Here is a 20,012-nt window from a genome sequence, read left to right on the forward strand (position 1 = left end):
CATTAATAAATGCAGCTAATTCACCCAAATCGTCACCAAAGACACGATGAATGCTAAGGCAAATGAGAACCAGGCTGGTCAAGGTGAGCTGTATTTACAGTCAAACTACAAGCATATACCCTCTTTTGTGGACTAAAGAGAACAGGGAAAACCCTCAGCAAACAGTAGCTGAAATTCACCTAGAAGAATTAGCATTCTGACAAAGAGATAGGGTATTTCTAGAAGAAAAGAATTAACATATGTTAAAGTCACAAAGTCAAGGATGCACTTAGCAAGTCTTCTGAGAGATTCCACCAGACGTGCTCTGACTGAAGCAGAAAGAACAGCATGGGAACTTAGGAAACAGCATCAGGCTTCACTGCACATGTACTAAGTGCTAAAATAAGAGCAACCATACAGCAATGCTTTAGAAGTCTTTAAGAAGAATGATGTGACAAAGCCATATGCCAGGAGAACTTAACTGGTCACTATCTACTCAATGTTAAAGCTACCTAATTTTAGATACAGAATTATGGCTACCAAAATGTGTTCCATTTCTGTGACATTGGTAATAGAAGTTTAAAAAAAAAATCTCCCATCTAAATGACTTGGGGCCAGCTGCCACCTATAATTACTTTTTTATATATTTAGAAAACGTAACACAATGTATTATTTCACATGACATCTCTATTTCATTGCCAGATCATAGTTTTTTCTCCCAAGAAACAACAATAACAAACCAAAACAAAATAATAGCAACAGTCATAAAACCAGCATCCCCCACAAAGTGAGGCAAAGAACAGCAACCTCCCAACACTGTCTCTGGTTAGATTTCTTTCCACCAGCTAAAGTAGCAAAAAATATGTCAAGCCTTCCATTTTTTCTGGATCTCAGAAATGCAGGCAGTGAGGTCCTTGACAAAACAGAGCAGGTCTATATCTGACATGCTCTAAATACCCACAACAGTCTCAGGAGGAAGAACTGCCAGGAAAACACATATATATAAAGGGGGGAGGGTTGTTTGTTTTATTTTTTTTTAAAGCAACATCTGGCAAAACAGTAACCACAAATAAGTCTTAAGAGCTTTAGAAATTCAAGTTCTTGGAAAACCGCAGCTAGCTCTGATGACTCTGTTCTCAGACACGCTTCTTCCAGCTACCCCAATCCCTGTCCCTTCTCTCACGAAGAAGCTACAGAATGTGGTCACCTACACAAGAGCAAGCCCAACAGGTCAGACAACACCCCAGCAGGCAGCACTAAGAGGACTCAGCAGAATTTCAAAAATAAGAAGAGACATGAAGGTAGGAGACACATTGAGTTATGTGTAGGGGGTTGAAAGCTGGACATGGATCTGTATATATACATACATATACATATATGTGTGTGTGTGTTTGTGTGTGTGTGTGTGTATGAAATTACCAAAGAACAAGAAAAAGATACTCAGGGCTGGAGAGATGGCTCAGAGCTTAAGAACACTGTCTGCTCTTCCTGAGTTCAATTTCCAGCAACCACACAGTGGCTCTTATCTATAGTGAGATCTAGTGGCCTCTTCTAGCCTGCAGGCACACATGCAGTCAAAATATTGCATACATACTAAATAAACCCTTTTTTAAAAAAGAATGCTCTTTTTGTTTTAAGAAAGACTAAAAGGCTTTTTTGGGGGGTAGGGGAGTGAATCACACAAGACATAACAAGTCATGTTTACTTCAATTTAGTCAATGTAATTAAGATGTGCTAAATATTTTAACATAATTGTGTTCACATTTTCCCTCTTAATTCTTTAGCCTCCCTGTCCTCATCTGTTATAATTTTTACAACAGAATTGGTTCTAAAACAATGTTGTCCAAGAGAAATAAAATACAATTCACAAGCATGAGCCAAGTGAGTGGCAATTTCAACTTCTCTAATATTTTTCATTTGATATTCTGAGACAATCTGTTACTATGTAACTCACAACTGGCCTCAAACTACAATCTTCCTACTTCAAAGATTTTAAATGTATGCCACCATGCCCATCTTTCAATTCTAAATTTTCAGGTAACCATATATTAAAAGGTAAAATGGAGCAGATACAATATCAGATACAACATTATATACTTAGTCTAACGTAGACACACATTTACTCTGAATGATACAAACATTAAGTTTATTAACTAGACTTTAAAGACTTTGTTCTCCTTCTAGGTCTCTTACTCTGTACTGCGCACGCTTCAGCTCAGAGAAGCCATCGCGTAAGTGCTACATCCTCACATCTGGATGGTGGCTACACGTTGGGTTATGTGGGATTCAAATTTCGCTGAGATGACTATACAACATGCAATGAATTTATTCTTCTCCATTTTAAATTTGTAACCATACTCCTTCCCTTGCCTGCTATCTTCAGTCTGGGATTGAGGATAGGACAAAATTACACTTTAAAATCTTTTCTCTTACATCACATTTACAAGTTCACATTTCAAAACAGTACCTGATGTATGTAAGAAAAGACCTAGCTGGTCTGTTCCTTCTAATCTCAAAACAGCTTTAACAGTACGGTAACATTAGTAAGAGAACTCTTCCCTTGAGCTGTGCGGCATTCTGGATGAACCAGTAGGGACATCTGGGTGGTTCCCGACTGTCTTTATTCTGCTTTTTATATGCCTGAAATTTTCCATAATGAGAAAGATGATGGGAGGGAGATAAGTAACAAGTCTAAGGGCACCTGCATAATAACAATAATGATAATTACTGTGAGGAATAAATATGCTTATCACTTTTGTTGTTAATATGATGCAGAAAGCAATTAAAAGGATACTCTGAAGAGATTAAAGGATCAACAGTTTAAGTGAAGTCTGACTGTAGAAATTAAAATCTACAGAATGATCTGTTTTCCTTTGTATAAGGGTCCAATGACTACTGAAACCTATTTCCTTCTGCAGAGGTGACATTCGTATTAGAAAGTGGTACTCTCGATCAGCCATGCTGCCCTTGTGGTGGGTAGGAGTAGCATGGAAGAGGGACAAACTGATGGGTATCCAGGAAAATCACCTACCAGTTCTCATAGCCAAGAAACAACAGTTCTGGACAGATTACTAGATTTATACAAAGATTTTAAGCCCTCTGCATTTAAAATAAAGTAAAGCATGGTAAAAAGCTCATTTGTATCTAAATCTGGAACAAATGAAAAAAAAAATTTAGGTGATTCCAAAGATAACCTTTACACTTTAAAAACTAAGCTGGCATTAATTATATCTGGCAACTCCTGAGAGTGTTTCACTGTATTACCTCAGACTAGTTTAATTAGCTAAACCGAAATTAGACTTCTGTCATTTCTAAAATCTAAGTCCAAATCTGAAGTAGTCTGCAGTGGCTCAGCAGCTCCCACCACACTGTGGTATGGGATTTAGCGTTCTGAGCCACCCCCAAATCCTGTTAACCACACTGAGCAGATAGGCTACACCAGGCAATAGATGTGGGCTAACTATAATACAACGTGCACAAACACTAAGTAGTAATGGCAAACTTCCTACAGACATTACATTCAGTGTTCCAGCAGCTTCATCAGCTAACTAAAGGTCAAAACAGACTTACCCATGAGATCTCGGAATGCTGCCCGTCAACTACCAAAACTGCTTCTATGTTACTTCACATGACTAGACATGTTTTTTTAAAAAAAGCACATGACAGAACACCTAGAAATGGTGGTGCCACAAAGTTTCAAACTGTGTATTTAAATTATGCTCTCAATCAGTGGTTCTCGACCTGTGGGTCATGACCCCTTTGGAGGTTGCATATAAGACATAGATCCTGCATATCAAATATTTACATTATAAGTCATAATCGTAGCAAAATTACAATTATGAAGTAGCAACAAAATAATTTTATGGTTAGGGTCACAACATAAAGAACTAATAGTAAACGGCCACAGCATTAAGAAGATTGAGAATCACTGCTCTGAAAGAATCACGTTTTAAATATTCCAGGCAATACCCAAAAGAAAGCATGCCATCAAAAGCTTATGTATTCAGAAAAGTGTATCAGAATTTATAGAAGTGATACAACTCCCTAAGATACAAAAATGTAACTGCAATAAAATGTCATTGTCAAACGTGGAATAAGCTGAAAGGGCGAGTGGGCAAGGGAATACACTTAGGAAGCTGAGGTCGGAGGATTACTAGAGTTCAAGAGGTTCAAAACCAGCACAGAAAATAGTGCACAACGGCAAGCAAAGAGGAATGCTCTGGACACAGTTGGCAAAATGAAAGACCACCATGCACTTGCTTACAGTGCTATCCTCAAAGCTCTTAAACCTTAGCCAAGACAACCTACATCTGGGTACATGCACACGGTTTTGGCAGGAAGAGAATTGTGACGGTTAATTATACTACATAGTTTTGTATCATTGCTGAAAACAATTAGGCTTAGAATTAGACATTTCCAGTTGCTAGGCTCCTCTTTCAGACAGAGCTAAGAGTTACTGTTGTGACTGAATCTTTTTAAACCTGAATTATTCATGGAAACTATATAATAAGAACTGATTTCCACACAGATCTTCAAGGTCAAGGCCATCCTGCTCTACAGAGTAAGTTCCAGGACATCCAGGGCTACACAAAGAAACCCTGTTTTGAAAAACCAAAAAAAGAGAGAGAACTTTCCAGATAAAGGCATCATTATGAAGAACCCTAGCAACACAGTCAATTATATTCAATGATTTATGAAATGCTGAGTCCCACTGTCTTGAAATCTAAAATAAATCAAGAAACAATGTGTTAACATGGAAAATTAACTCAATTTCCTCTTTCCAAACACAGCTAAAACAAATTTTATTTGTAATCTGAGTTAAAAAAAAAAAAAAGTATCAATCATAATACCTTAATATTAAAAGGCTGACTGCCCCAGGACCAGTTAGCACAACTTATACCAGATACAGACTTTAAATACCCTCTAAAAAGAACCAGAACTTCTTGGGAAAACAACAAATTCTAGTATGGAGGCAGGGGAAATGTAAGATGAGGATGATGTATACTGTTACAGAAGTGGTTTTAAAATGACAGAGGCTCCTCAAGAGCATAAAAAGATATTATTCAGCAATCTCACTTGACTATGTATCCAAAATAAATGAAAACTAGATTTCAAACAGACATTTGTACTTAATTTGAGACAGGCTTTTCACAACAATCAAGAAGTAGAAGGAAACATAACGTACATCAACAGATGGGTGATATATATATAATATACATTATATATACATATGTGTATATGTATGCAATGCAATCTTATTCCTTATAAAAGATGAAAGTGATCAGATGATAAGAAAAAAACTGTCTGCTGACATAATGCTCTACAGACAGCATAACGTGGCTGCTGCATACTGGGCTAGAGAAGAAGGGAAAGAAGAAAAGAGAAGCAGCTCTTCAATGGCTATAATTGCTGTGGATGGAAAAAGACATTCCAAAGATTTGCTGTATTTACATTTTAAAATGTTAAAGTATGTTGGAGAATGTTTCTTTGCACTGTGTATTCAAATGCTGATTTATGTACCCAGAAATCTGGTTACAGTCCACACTTTGGCACTGTCATTATTATGAACCATCAGTCTCCTCTCTTGGTACATTGTAAACGTTGTTCTGCATCACCTACTGATTGGTCAAATAAAGAGTTCAGCAGCCAATAGCGGGGCAGGAGCAGATAAAGGGGGACTTTCCAGCCCAGGGAGAGGGTCTCAGGTGAGACTAGAGAGAAAGGAGAGCTGACGAAGAAGGAACAGCCAGGCAAGCAATGGGCCATATGGCTGGGAAGTAGCCCAGGCCAGAGTACTCAGGTTAAAATAGTGCAGTATCTGCCCAGCTAGAGTGCCCGAAGCTTTTAATAAAGTTAATAGGTCTTCATGTCATTACTCAATAGCTAGGGCAAGCACACAAAGCCATAACTTTTACAAAGATAATGGTTTCTATCCATGTTTTTACAACTTAAACAAACGAGACACGTAAAAAGGGAACAAAGCCAACCAGAATCTGGGAACAACTCATGAAACAGGGAAACAATCTTAAGAAAATATACCAGCATCTGTGAGTGCGACAAGTAAACAGCCAGCTAAATCTGGAGGAAAGAGGAACGTGTACTTCCTTCCAGGAAAATCCAATATAGAAGAAATTACAAAAATGCAACTAGTATTAACCTCTGAATACTGATAACAGCATTATGATCAGGTAACATAAAGCTAGTGAAAGAAACAGTTGTTGAAAACTTTTTTAAATCTGAAATTATCCAAGTGAATAGTTAAAATTGAGGCAGCAGAGAACAGCATAAAAAGCACTGTATAGGGAGGAGGAGACTTGAGTCCCATTCTTTTCCTTGACCAAATAAAAGACTAACTGGGCAAAAAACAACCAATATTCATAAATTTTCAGGAAAAGGAGACTGGGAAAGAAAGAACAAAGATCTCTGTAATCTTTGTGTAATAATGCTTTTTAAAAACAAATACTGGCTAATTTTGTGAGATCTAAGAACAGCTTTCTTTCGTTCAAAAGCAGTAAAATTCTGAAAACCCGGGAAACATGCGCACACATATATATACACAAATATTTACATTTACTCACTACCTGAAAACTAGTGAAATCTGAGTCACATGTGGTAGTTTGAATGCGATGTCCCTCCTAAGTCTTGGATGTCTGAATACTTGGTCCCCAGTTGGAAGCAGTTTAGCGATTGGGAAGTGTGGCCTTGCTGGAGGAAGTATGTCACGGAGAGTGGACTTCGAGGTTTCAAAAGACTTGTGCCATTTCAAACTCACCTTTCTGCTTCCTGTTTGTGGACAGAGATGTGGGTACTCAGGTGCTTCAGTGCTATGCCTGCCTGCTGCCTGCTCTTCAAGACAGTGATAGACTCTTGTATCTCCGCAGCTCTAAGGCCAAACAAGCCCTTCCTTTTGTAAGCTGCCTTGGTCATGGCAGTGCAATACAAAAGTAGCTGAGACTGCATAGGAGAATTTTTTTCTCATACTCTACGAATAACACAGTAGCTTGAATACAGAGTGGTATTACAGATTTTCAAAGTCATCAGAGTTAGTCCAAAAATTAGCCTAACAAATAAATTACAGGGTTGAATTTTCTTGTGGATGTGGCAGTGTTCCTGAGGACCAGGAACCTCAATCCCGCTAAGAAAGTGCTCTTAAGCTACATCCCCAGCCCTTTACATTTGCATTAGCACATTCTTTGCAGTTCTACAGCTTTAAATTACAAAACAAACCACATTACAGATTGGGGAGAAGGGTGAGCTAAAGAATCCTTTTTTTTCCATGACAGAGAACTTTCAAACTGAACAGAGATGAAATCGTTAAATAATTGCTGATATCTGTAAGTTGATGTTTAAGAAGTCAAAACTTCTACACCTGTTAAATACTTAGTCTTTGGCAAACTCCTTCTCAAAAAGTCCCCAGGTAATGATCTTTTGCCATTACTTACCCACCTACCCTTTTCAACCCTCCTAAATAAAAAAAATAAAATAAAATAAAATAAAATGACCTTTTAATACTACAGTGTGTTCCTATATCTAAACAAAAGAAATAAAGCAATCATTAGCCCATGAAGTAGTATTTTACATGGACTCTATTAGTTTAAAAGAACTGATATATTTGGCAAGCATCAAACAAGAGCTTTAAACATTTATTTAACCTACCACTTGTCTTAGTAATGGAATAGACTGCATATAGGAGCTGTGAAACTCTGTCCTCTGGGCATGAAATGGCCATTGCAGTCTTGAAATCAGAGCAGCTGTGATTACCCACAGGCAATCCTCATTAACATTCCCTTATAGAAGGGGGTGGGGCTCACTAGGCAGTTAATGAAAAACTCCTGAGTTAATAAAGCACTCAAGGAAGTGAGAAACATGAAGCCCCGGCCCTCCCCAAGAACATATAAGCAGTAATCACTGGTGGGGAGACCCTTCTTTGGTAGTGCTGCTTAGAGATTAGCCACTCTCTCACAGGTAACCCTCTGCCGTGCTGTGTTAATAGCCCACGTTAAGCTGATAGCCTCACCACACTAGACTTCGAGCAATCATTTCCTCAGTCTATAACAGGTCTGCTACCTGAAGTGAATATACCTCCTCATGAGAAGTCACAGCTTAGCAGAAAACGGCCTTTCAGAAAAACTGAGTTACAAAGAGCTGCAGCTACCAACAAGCTTCTTTACATTAACAGTGATTAACTGTGAAGCAAATAAAAACCAAAAAACATGCCATCTGCAATCCAAATTCCTTTTAGTAATTATCCCAAGGCAAAGTAAATTATCCTTTCTTAACCTAAGAGACTGTTGAGACAATAAACATCACAAATGCTACAGCTAAAAAGAATCTTAAATACAAACACTAAAGATTATGTAAATTATCTAAGCTCACTCACTTAAATATAAATTAAAAAATGGAGGTAAGGGCACCGTATTATAAAATGTTTCCCAAGAAATTGAGATTACCACTCTTCACTACTGACATAACCTTGAAGATGCACACTCCGCCTTGTCAAGAAAGTGAGAGTAAAACCAGAGCCCTTTTCTGGAGCGCAAAGCGCAAAGGGATAATCTTAGGTGGTGAGGGTGGCCAATGGCTCAGAGGGCCTTGGACATACCAGGCAAGTACTATACACTGAGCTATGCCCAGAGCCCAGGAATAAAGTACTTTAAAAAGAGTAAGACTGAAACTAAAAATATCACTGTACATAGTAAGGGGTTTTCTATCAAACACAAGATGTAAAACCAAAACAGCAGGACATTTTTAAAAATGGTTCAAGAGTAACTTTAAACCTAGGCTAACTAAAGAGCTAAGTACCAACATGCATTAGACTGTTCTGAAATTTTATAGATGAAACCATTCAAAGTCCTAATTGAAGTGAATTGTCTTGCATGGTAAGGCTGTGGGGTGTGTTGTGGCACCCATCAGCAAGGCCCTCTTCACACATAATTGAGTGCCAGACTGACTCCATGAGACAACAGCACACAAGTGGTTGATGGGCTATTCAGGCTCCTATATGTTGTAACACATTAAACAATGTTTCCATGACTGTATTATAGCAACAAACTTTCAATAAGAAACTACCAACAAACTTATTATGACCAACCTATGTGCCTCTAAAAAGTCATAAAATGAGGCAAAAACATGCCTAAGCCTCCAATGGCAGTTTTCTCAATCCTTCTGTGAAGAGACGTCAAGAAGATGGTGGAGGGGAGTAATAAATTCACAAACATAAGACAGAGTGTGGCAAAGAAGTGCAAATGGGCAAATTCCTGAGATTCAGGAATTTAAACACACTATGTTCAATAGTTCTCAAACTAAAAGCATAATGAATTTTAAGAAACACCAAACAATGAATGTTAGAAACTAGAGAAGACTCAAAAGGAAGTACTCACTGACATCTGACATATCTTAACAAAAGATAATCATAGTGCTGTAACTTCGTAATCTTGGAAACCAACAGCAACGAAAGCATAAACAGGTCCATGGGTGTTCTGACAGACTTTCACATTATGTAGACTAAGAATGTGAGACAAAGAAAGTCTTTAAAAAGAAATATGAATACTTGGAAAAGAAATTTCCTTATTAGGATACTGATAAAACAGAGGAAGTTGTCATCAGAGGAAAATGCAGCCCAGCAATTGCAGGTTCAGAGTATGAAACAGAACATTCACCAGCTGCCAAGTTTTCAGCACACACACAGACAGTAATACCTCTTTATTCAAACCTGTTTGGTACTGAAGGTTCTAATAATCTGTGTCCCCCCACCACCCCCCGTAAAACAGTGCCAGGCATAATCAGATCTGGACTACACAACCTACAGATACTGTACTATCAAAGTAAAAGAACTTACAATAAGAGAGTTCAAACAAATTTACATGTGTTCAAGAAGAAAATCTTTTTATCTGTAACTACCAACTATTGCTACACTGTCAGAAGAAGCTCAGAAACAGGAGAGAAGACAAATGAAAAGCACTACAAGAACAAACTGTGAAGAAATTTTAGTTATTACTAAAATTAGTTATTAGTAATACTATTATTTAATAAAAGAATGATTAAAACTTAATTTTTTTCCCAATCAGTTAAATGAATATAAAATGAGAAAGCATCCTCAAGAAAACACAGCCTAACTGGATAGGGTGATGCATTCTTGTAGTCTTCCCAACACTTGGGAGACCAAGGAAGAATGGGACTGAGGCCAGTGTTGGCAACGTAGAAACCCATTCTCAAAGACGGAAAACAACAACAAGCTAACAATACTTTCTTACTTTTATATCATGGAAAGGAATGCTCTGAAATATTTGATAACGTGTTTGCTATTAATAAGCAGTATTGCAGGTGCGAGGTGCAAACCATGTTTGGGGCACTGACACCTGGCCAAGATGATGTGAATGTCAAAATAACAATGGCTTTCCAGTGACTGTAAGGTCATGTAAAAGAAAGAAAGGTTTTGACATTTCTCTTTCCAGAAAAACTGAAACTTCTAACTGAAGTAAGACTGGAAGGCTCAGGAATAAAGTGTACTGCTACAGAAGGTCTGCCCACACAATGACAGGAGCATTCCCATGCACTGCAGAAGCAGCAGGACAAGCACCAGCTTGCACCTTTAACCACCACCCACAGATACAGCCACAGCAGCTGCTGAGCTGAGGAAGCATACTACTCTCACCCACACATCTTTATATGGAAGAAGCACGATGCCATTGCTTGTTTTTAAGTGACATCATTAATAATATCTGTGTCCTGCCTCTATTTGTAGAAGATGATTCTAAGTGTCAAGAAAATCTAGTCTACCTTTCCATGACTCTGTAAAACAAGAATCTAGTCTGAGAGCTAGGGCTCCTCGTTCTTCTCCATTGTTTCTCTGAATCCTTAGTCAACTCAACATAACCAACATCTACCACTTCAACAGAAAGAAGAAGAAGCAGATCCAAGGCACCCACGCACTGAGGGAGCAAAGGCTGGTGTGGACAAGTGTTCTGAGCTCTTGTCTGTGCTCTACTCAAAACATAAGAAATTGTTGTGCCACAGAATAATTTAGCAGGTAACTACCTTCTCTTCTCCAGTGCACTATATAAATGATCCAAAATAAACTCTATGTCCTTAGAATCAAGCAGAGCTCCCACAGCCTGGCATTCCACCCAGTCCCAGAAATAAACAGTTCCTACTCCTAGGCATGACACAGCTGGAAAGCTTTCTTGCAAGACAGAGTTGGAAGGGAGCTATCATCCATACTAGGTCAGATGAGCACCTAGAAACTGCTTCCATATAACAAGAGTCTACCAATTAAACTTCAAAATGAACACACCTTTCCCAAAATTGTGAAGCTTAATATTATCTGCCTAATCTCAAGTACATGGAAATGGAATGCTGGGAGCATATGCTTCCATAATCACTAGTAGTCTAGGGATAGAAAATGAATGCTCTTCCCCCTCAAATCATATACGATGAGTCTAGATAAAGTGCTACGCTTTTAAAATAACTCATTCTGCCATCCATTGGTAGACTAGATATGTTCTAGATGTGCCTGGGGGAAAAAAAAAAAAAGGCAAGAGTATTGACGTCCGAATAGTGAAAGCCCGCCAAAATTTCCAGAGGAAAAACAGGTCCAGAGGAAAAATGAGGAAGCCTTTCTGTATAGTTTCCTAAAAGGTAAGTCTATCACCATAAAAGGGAGGGTAGAGTTCATACTACTCACTCTCACTCACTCACACACACACACACCCCTTCTTGGTTGGGGACAGGGTTACACAATTAGCAGCTATGTGCTAGAACCCAAAGCCTTGTGCATGCTAAGCAAGGGGACAAATAATGTCACAGGGAAGAAGTGGAGAAGGGGAAAGGGGACAAATAGTACCACTATTAAATTTTTAATTATGTACTCATTTTTATGAATAAATTCTCATTTCTCTATTTGAATCCCCCTCAACTACTTGTGACTTTGACTAAATTTATGTATCTAAAATAATACACCTGAAAGTGGGAAAGAGAACATATTCTCAGTAAGAAGCAATGCCTTTCTTTTCAAGCCAATCAACTGCTCACAATAAACCACAGACAAAACTAAATACAGCATTTTTTTTAAATCTCTACGTGAAAATAAATCAAGCATTTTTCCACTTATGTAAAATTTCAAAACTAGACACTTCTATGATACGTAAGTGTTCAGCTATCTTCTTATATGCTCATGTAGGGTCCACATTTGATCCACAGCAAGTAACTGTGAAGGGGCTAGGTTTGATGAGCGATTTATACTTAAACAAGGCTATCGACCAGTCTAAAGCACAAACCTATCATCTCTGTCACATCAGCACTCTCCTCCAGCTGTTAAAGATCCAAATGCTAACTTGTGTGTGTGTGTGGGGGGGTGCACTGAAACTCTAGTAACAGGAGAAACATTACAGTTAGGCCATACAAAACTTTCTGTTAATGGAAACCAGCTGTAAGGAGGGAGGGGAAGCAATTTTCAATTATTTGGGACTGGTGAAGTATTAATGGGCTTCTTCAATTCCAAGTTTCCACTCTGGAAATAAAGTCCTTTAATTCATTATTCCCTCAGCATTCCTGGCACTCAAAATTACCTTTCTAAAATAACTGCTCTATAGTTCAAACTGTGTATCCATAAGGTATGTATGTGCAGGGGCTGCCTATAAGGAATTCTTTTCTGCACAGTCACTCCTTATATTAAGGGCATCCCAAAAAGGACAGCTTGATCCACACTCAGTATCAAGGTTGTGTCACTTACAAACATTCTGATAAAATAGTTACCACTGATTCTTTTCACCATAATTCTATTTCCCACAAAATTAATTCTATCACTTGGTAAATATTTTTTTTCCCAGAATTTGGCTAACTACTTCTCTCATGTAGTCCACAAAACAATTTAAAACATGTTTTTAGTGTGTTTTTAGAAGCACATGACTGTAATCCCAGAACTTGGGAAGCCAACAGAAAAGAATCATGGGTCTGAGATTAGCCTAGTCTACACAGTGAAATCATGTCTCAATAAGCAAAACTTTTGTTCTTAAACAACTGAGTACTTAATAAACTCCACTACCAAATCCAACATCAAAAACAAAGTTTTACGCATATACATGTACACTCACATGCACAGACACACTCTATTTTCCTCATGTATGGGTTTTATATAATGCTGGTTTGCAGAAAATTGGCTTTAGAAAAACCAGAGAGCAGCTTGACCCAAAATGAATCATTTACAAAAGCTGTGACAACCAGAAACAACAGAACTTGTATTGCCTATAACAACTCAGAAACCCATAGATTAGGTGGAAGACAACCCATCATCCCTAGAGATGTGAACATTAAGGAAGATTTCTGGAAATGATATCCTGGAATCCCAGACAACTGCTGAGAGTCTATGTGAACCAAACTACTACTGACCCAGAAACCATTATAAAATTGGTTTTAAAGGTTATTTATAGCCAAGGCTGTTTCAAAAACCAAAATAGATTAAAAAAATTTATAAAGAAACAAAGCAACCAACCTCAATCTTGTCTGTTTTGGCATCTCCCCAGTATATTGTGCCTTCATCATAATCCAGGGCTAAGCCATTGGGCCAACCAAGGGAAGTGTTAACAAGAACCACTCGGTCAGAGCCATCCAGAGCAGCTCGCTCGATCTTTGGGATTTCTCCCCAGTCCGTCCAGTACATATACCTAAAAAAGCACATAAAAACAAGCTGAGAGGGGCTAGCAAAAGTGAAACCCACTCCCCATGGGACATTATCATCAGTCAATACCAGGGAAGCCAGGGAGAAAGAGAACACAGGACTCAAGGTTGGGCACAGAACATTTCTAACGTTCATCACAGCAGTACATAAGCACACTCTCAGATCAAAATCACCCTCTGGAGTTGGTGAAAAATGTCTCCCAATAACAAGACCCCATTACTACCTATATATTTTCTAATACATTTCTGCTTCTTCCCATGAAGCATCACTCTTGCTCATGGCTTCTCATCTCTGGACAGAAAGTTACCTCATATAACTAGTCAGATGACAAACTGAATTCCCCAAATAATACATTCTCCCTGTGGTGCTAAGCAATCCCTGAGGCTCCTGAGTGTTTAGCTGGTTCTAAGGTACTAGTGTAAACTGAGGCATAACATCTGCCACTCATCAGCCCTCAAATAATCCCACACTAAAAATAACACTAGAAAGCACAAAGAAAGCTGTTTCTTCCCTAGACTACATTCACTCACAAAAAAGGAGAATAATGCTATCCCAAGGCTTTGGAAAGTGAGTTATTCAAGTACAAAGGAATATAAAGTAAGATAACTCTTACAGTAACTACTGAAAAAATTAAATCTGCCAGGAAAAGAGAGGAGTTTTGAAAATAATTTCTTTCCACATTTTTCCACCGTGAAACAATCCAAGCAAAATCTATAGATCACACCTAACTCAATTAAGTCTAACTTAACTTAGAAGTAAAAATTACTCATGACTAGACAAGGAGATTTTTAAAAAGTGGCAATTCTTTGAGACCATATCCTAATTACTACATTCTAACTGATACAGCTATTTGCTGAAAAATAATAAACTCCCTGGTTCACACTTGAGCTGCTGCCTCTAGCTAGGTACTTACAGGAAACAGATTACTAACAAGAGCACTTCTTACCCAACCATGGGATCTAACACAATAGCACGGGGCTCCTCTAAGTCCTCTGAAATCAGGATCTTCCTCATGGTCCCATTGAGCCTTGTTACTTCTATCCGATCAGTGCCAGTGTCTGTCCAGTACAGGTTTCTTGCAACCCAGTCAACAGCAATACCATCAGGATGGGCAATCTGGGCAGTGACCACAAACTGGCTGCCAGATCCATCTATGAAGGAACGACGGATAGCCCTCACTTCATCATCAGTCCAGTAGATATAGCCTTCTACAGGATCATAGTCTATGGCAATGGCATGCCGGATGTCTTCTAACTGCAGGACAATGTCAGTAAAGTCTGGTGTATCCAAAGAAATGCGCCTCAAGTCTGTCCTTCGAGCTAAAAGCAAAAGTTCAGTGGCACCTAAAACAACAAAGCAAAATCAAGCAATCATTTTAAAGCCACAGGCAAAATTTAGCCACTCTATATAAAGAATGTAGCAGTCTTGAGGAGTGAAAAATCAACTGAGTTTAAAAGAACAACTCTCTTTAGAAGTGACACTGTGGAACACAAGAGCCAGCGCAAGCTCCAAAGGAAAGTTCTGACTGACACTTGCTGTCATGCCCTAGATAGCCCTAGCTTATTAGGTATGTAGAGGTAATCACTAACCATTTTATACATAGTTACTAAGTATTAATGGAGAAAGAAATTTGTAGAATTCAGATCCTTTATTCAAGACGCCTACTTTAAGAGGTATAAAAGAGGGGCTTGGAAAACAGTCAGGTGCTTGCTTTAGAAGCATGAAGACCCAAGTCTGATCCCCTCAACCCACACACAAAGTGTCAATTATGGTGATAATATGGCAGCAATCCTAGCAGGGAGATAGAGATAGGCAGATCCCTGGATACCACAGGCCGCCCAGCATAGCATAGTCGGCAAATTCCATGCCAGAGACCTGTCTCCAAGGAGAAAAACAAAAGACCTGTTTCCCTGTGATGGCACCTGGAAAGCAACTCTTGAGTTTTTTCTCAGGCCTCCATGTATACCCAAACATATGAACAGACATGCACGCAAAAGGATATTCATACACGTACATGTACACACAGAGAGAGAGAGAGAGAGAGAGAGAGAGATCTAGGACAATAATGTTAAAAACAGAATTTTGAAACAGAAAGGTGTTACAGTGTCTATGTTACCTCTCAGTGATAGCATCTTAAAGGAATACAGAACAATACCTGACAGACCTGAGGACAGGGAAGCTGTGGAGAAGGGAACAGCAGTTCTGGAGAGAGGGAACCTAGCAGGCGCATCAGTAGTTAAGAGAACTTGAGCCAATAAAATTGGTTCAAGTAGGGTACAAACAGACAAAACAGTCATTATGAGACCGAACTCAGCTAAATATATAAAGGTTGCTGCAAAAAAATGAAGAAAACAGATATAAAATTCAGAAAGGCACTAAGAGTAAAAGTATTCAATAAGTATCAACTAATTTATCACTAAAACTGCTGAGTTATAAATCAGATTTCTGAAATATTTTAACATGAATTAGGATCCAATGAAAACATAATTAAAAATAAAATTATTAAGCTCAACCTTTTTGCTTTTTTATAATGTTCAAGTAAATCACCAGCAAAATAATCATGTAAGAAACTAATAAAAATAATATGTAAACTGTCAACAGAATGAGCAAAGTAAAAAAAAAAAAAAAAAAAAATCCCAGCTAAAAGATATGTCTAAAAAAGTGCTGGCATATAAATTTAAGTAGGAATTTGGAGTCGTTGCTGCAAATGAGAAAAGAGTGACAAGTTTCAGCATCAGCTGCTGACTTGAGGGCTAATTATACACGAATTCTAAACTGGAGAAACACAACCCAAACATAACTGCAGGCGGAGCAGGAATAATTCTGCACAGCTCACTTAACAGCCAAAAGGAAGCACAGAACCACTAGTTTGAGCAAGGTGATCAAAACAATATAGGTAACTTAAGGCTATTAGGTACCAAATATACACCTGAAACTGGTTAAAAATGCACATCTGTACCATGGTGAGGGAAAATAAATCGTTTTCAAAGTCAAGGTACATTTCTAAACAGAAAAGAAATGCTACAAAAATCCCTTCTGTTTAAATTGAAACCAAATCACTGTTTACCATGGAAACCATCTGACAAGAGTCAGCCAGCTTCACCTTTTGACTATGAGAATAATTTATCAACGCCAACTCATAATAAACATCCACTAAGTGGACTCAATTCCATCCCTGACCCTGTGCCAGAAACTCGTATGCTCTGGAATGAAGGCGTCTGCTTTTCAGCGGCAGATAAAGAAGCCACTGTACGTGTAACAATTTTCCTACCAGGTTTTGCTGGCTGCCAGAGAATGGTGACCTATAGGGGTAAGAATGAAGAATAACATCCTTATTAAGCGAGGATGTTATTCTGTCCTAGGCCAGTGCCTTCTTGAACATACACTCTGACTGTCTGGAGTTCAGAGTGAGAAGATTCCAAGTGGACTACTTAAGTTTAAAAAAGTTAATTTAATAGTACAATGAGGAACTTTATCTTAATATAGTTCTTTGTCATTAAATAACTTAAAAATATCTTTCAATTGCTTACTAGAAAAATTTATTTGTCCCATTTATTCTTTATTGATAAAAGTCTAATAACTAATTTTCCTTCAACAAGTGTTACCTGCCTATTATATGAGACATAATACTCCTTTCCCACAATACCTGATTGTGAATTCAGTGGCTATGAAATTTGGCAAAGAAGAAAAATAATACCTATTTGTTTGCTTTGTTTTTCCAAAACCAGCATGTTTTTAAAACTAAATAAATGAAATTACATTAAAATAAATGCCACAAAATAACATAGAAACAAAATAGCATAAATAAAAAAACAAATGTTTTTTAAATACTGTCAATGAAATTACATAAAAATAAATGCCACAAAACATAAATATAAAATAACAAAAAAAATGCCACAAAACATAAGCCATCCATCCCTGCTAACAGCCACCTAAGTGACTGACTAGTCTCCCAAAGAACCGCCAATCCAGACTTTACAAAAGAAAGATAAAGTTGTTCAGAAAGAATCCAGCTGCTCTCAGAATCCCCCCCACCCCCATGGGTAATAACACCTTACCATCTTTGCAGGTTTTTCCATTCTCCAGAAGCTTGACCCCAGTTGGACAAGCACACTGATAAAAAGGCTTCACTGGAGACATCAAACACAAATGGGAACAGCCACCATTATCAGTTCCACATGGATTTGTAGCTGTCAAATATAAATCACACCAATGATTAATACCAATGATTAGGGATGACCTCACTCACTCTATATACACAAAGGTTAACAACCATAACATGAGCAACTGTGATTAACCAAAATGACTACCAAATTTCATCCAGGTGCTTGACTACCAACCATCTGTAAGGAAAGGAATTAATTAGTGAAAACTTAGCATTTTTCTATCTAAAGAAGAGTAAGAAAAGCAGAAGGTCCTTGCTCTAATTGAGTTTATCAGTATGTCAAAATAATAAAATATGAAAATGGAAAGAAGACAGGAAGCTAAATATTATATTGCACATTATCAACTATGTGAGGGCAGACAGTCAAGGAGGAAATTAATCACAGAATTTAAAAATGCCTGGGGCCTAGTAGCCACCCTGAAGACAGGAGGGGACATTCTAAACATTCTGGGTGTGGTTTAAAAAAAAAAGTCTTCAGAATAAAGCTTGGCAACCAGGCACTGGGAGGCAGCAAGGAAAACACTATTAAACAGAAGCTAAGATTTCTGCAGACTGGTAGGAACAAGAAAAATGGGAACAAACTACAGTAGGCGATATGAAAGCCAAGAAATGCAATTAGAATGCTGGAAAGTCATCCCTTGGAAGAATAAGATGAAAAAGATAAGTTCAGCAGACTAGGAGAGAAAGGGAAACAGAGAAAGGCAGGCCTGATGGCACACACACTGGCAATGACCATACTGGGGACTGAAGCTCAAGGTCGACTCAGGTACGATGGGGGCCAGTGAAAGCTACATGGGACCCTGTTTTTAAATGCTGAGTTGTAACTTAGTTATTTGGATAGTTGTCTAGAATATACAAGCCTGAGGTCAGCCTCGAGCACTGCAAAATAAGAAAGAAAGCAAGAGCAAGTAAGAACAAGAGACAGAGACAGGAGAAAAAAAAAAAGCCAAGTTTGTGAACATTGCAGAAATGGATACATTCAAATAACATTCATCGAAAAATCAATATAATATGGATATAGGACATAAACATAAAACAGCATCAAAAATAACTAAAATTCTCAAACTAGTAAAACAAAGGATCAACTGTGACATTTAAAATGGGGTTTGGAGACCTTTTTGGTGACTAACCATGAGAATACAAAGTTCACAAAAAACTAAGTAAACATTTTATTCTTACATAGATTAATATATCTATTTTAAAATGATTTTATTGACTCAAGTCATCAAACTCCAATGTAACATTCAATATTTGATTATCTCCACCTACTCCCAAATGGAAAGAACTAATACCAAACAACTCAGAAAGGAAGCAATCTTCTTTTTTGGCTATGGAAAACTATTTGAAACATACTCCAGACACATGCCAGACATTTATTTACACGCAAGTGCCAAACATTTACCATTCTCATATTCCTTTTAAAACTCAAATCCATTCCTCCCTTAAAAGGGGGCATTGTCAGCAGACACAGCCCCATGTCTTGGTAAAGGGTAACCAAAAACAGAAGCACAGCTAAAAAGAAAAATAAATAAAAGAAAAGAGAAGGAATGCATACAAATGTTTAAAAAGGCAGTTTATTCTGCAACTTAGGTACCAGAATTCATGTGCTGGGTTAACAGAGGTTTCCTACTAAATCAGGATTTTCTAAGCACACTCACATAAACACATGCAAGCATAGTGAGAAATGCATTAATGCATAAACTTAGCAAATGAGCTGTCTCAATTTTTAATTCATTTCTGCTCTCCACTTCTATTACCCCAGCCTCAAGTAAAGGACAAGACATTTCGTGGTGAAAGGTATCAGGTCACAATACTCGGTTTAACCTGTATTTTGTCTGTATACTTTTCCTTTTATTCTTCTATGGCCTGTGGATATGCCCTTCCTCCTCCTGAGCCTCACTAATGCCAGACATCAGAGTGCTACAGAGCTGTTCCAACCTGGAATTTAAAAATCCAGATCACTTACCATTTGGCTGCCTCTGTTGGCTGAAAGCATGTATATCCATGGGAGAGAAGATGTTAGAATGGATTTCACGCAGACCCTCGCCAGTATACTTGTTGCAAGCCAAAATAGAATGTGTATTCCAGTCAGTCCAGTACAATGTGTCCTCAAATAACGTCAAGGCAAAAGGATGTGGAAGGGAACCTTTAACCACTGCCTGCCTATTAAACAGAAAGAACACTCAGGCTTCT

General features: G+C 38.0%; 1 protein-coding gene across 2 annotated transcripts in view; it reads right to left on the reverse strand.

Annotated features, from left to right (window-relative positions):
- The window catches only part of Lrp6 (LDL receptor related protein 6), a 118,381-nt gene that overhangs the window by 48,696 nt on the left and 49,673 nt on the right, over positions 1 to 20,012 (reverse strand). For both annotated transcript variants that reach the window (XM_021641342.2, XM_021641340.2), the window contains 4 exons: positions 19,786 to 19,982; positions 17,713 to 17,844; positions 14,601 to 14,997; positions 13,469 to 13,640 (listed from right to left, as the gene is read on the reverse strand). In XM_021641342.2, coding sequence (XP_021497017.1) covers positions 13,469 to 13,640; positions 14,601 to 14,997; positions 17,713 to 17,844; positions 19,786 to 19,982 — 898 coding nt within the window. The remainder of the gene's footprint in view (positions 1 to 13,468; positions 13,641 to 14,600; positions 14,998 to 17,712; positions 17,845 to 19,785; positions 19,983 to 20,012) is intronic.

This window comes from Meriones unguiculatus, chromosome 5 (genome assembly GCF_030254825.1).
Source record: "Meriones unguiculatus strain TT.TT164.6M chromosome 5, Bangor_MerUng_6.1, whole genome shotgun sequence".
NCBI lineage: Eukaryota > Metazoa > Chordata > Mammalia > Rodentia > Muridae > Meriones > Meriones unguiculatus.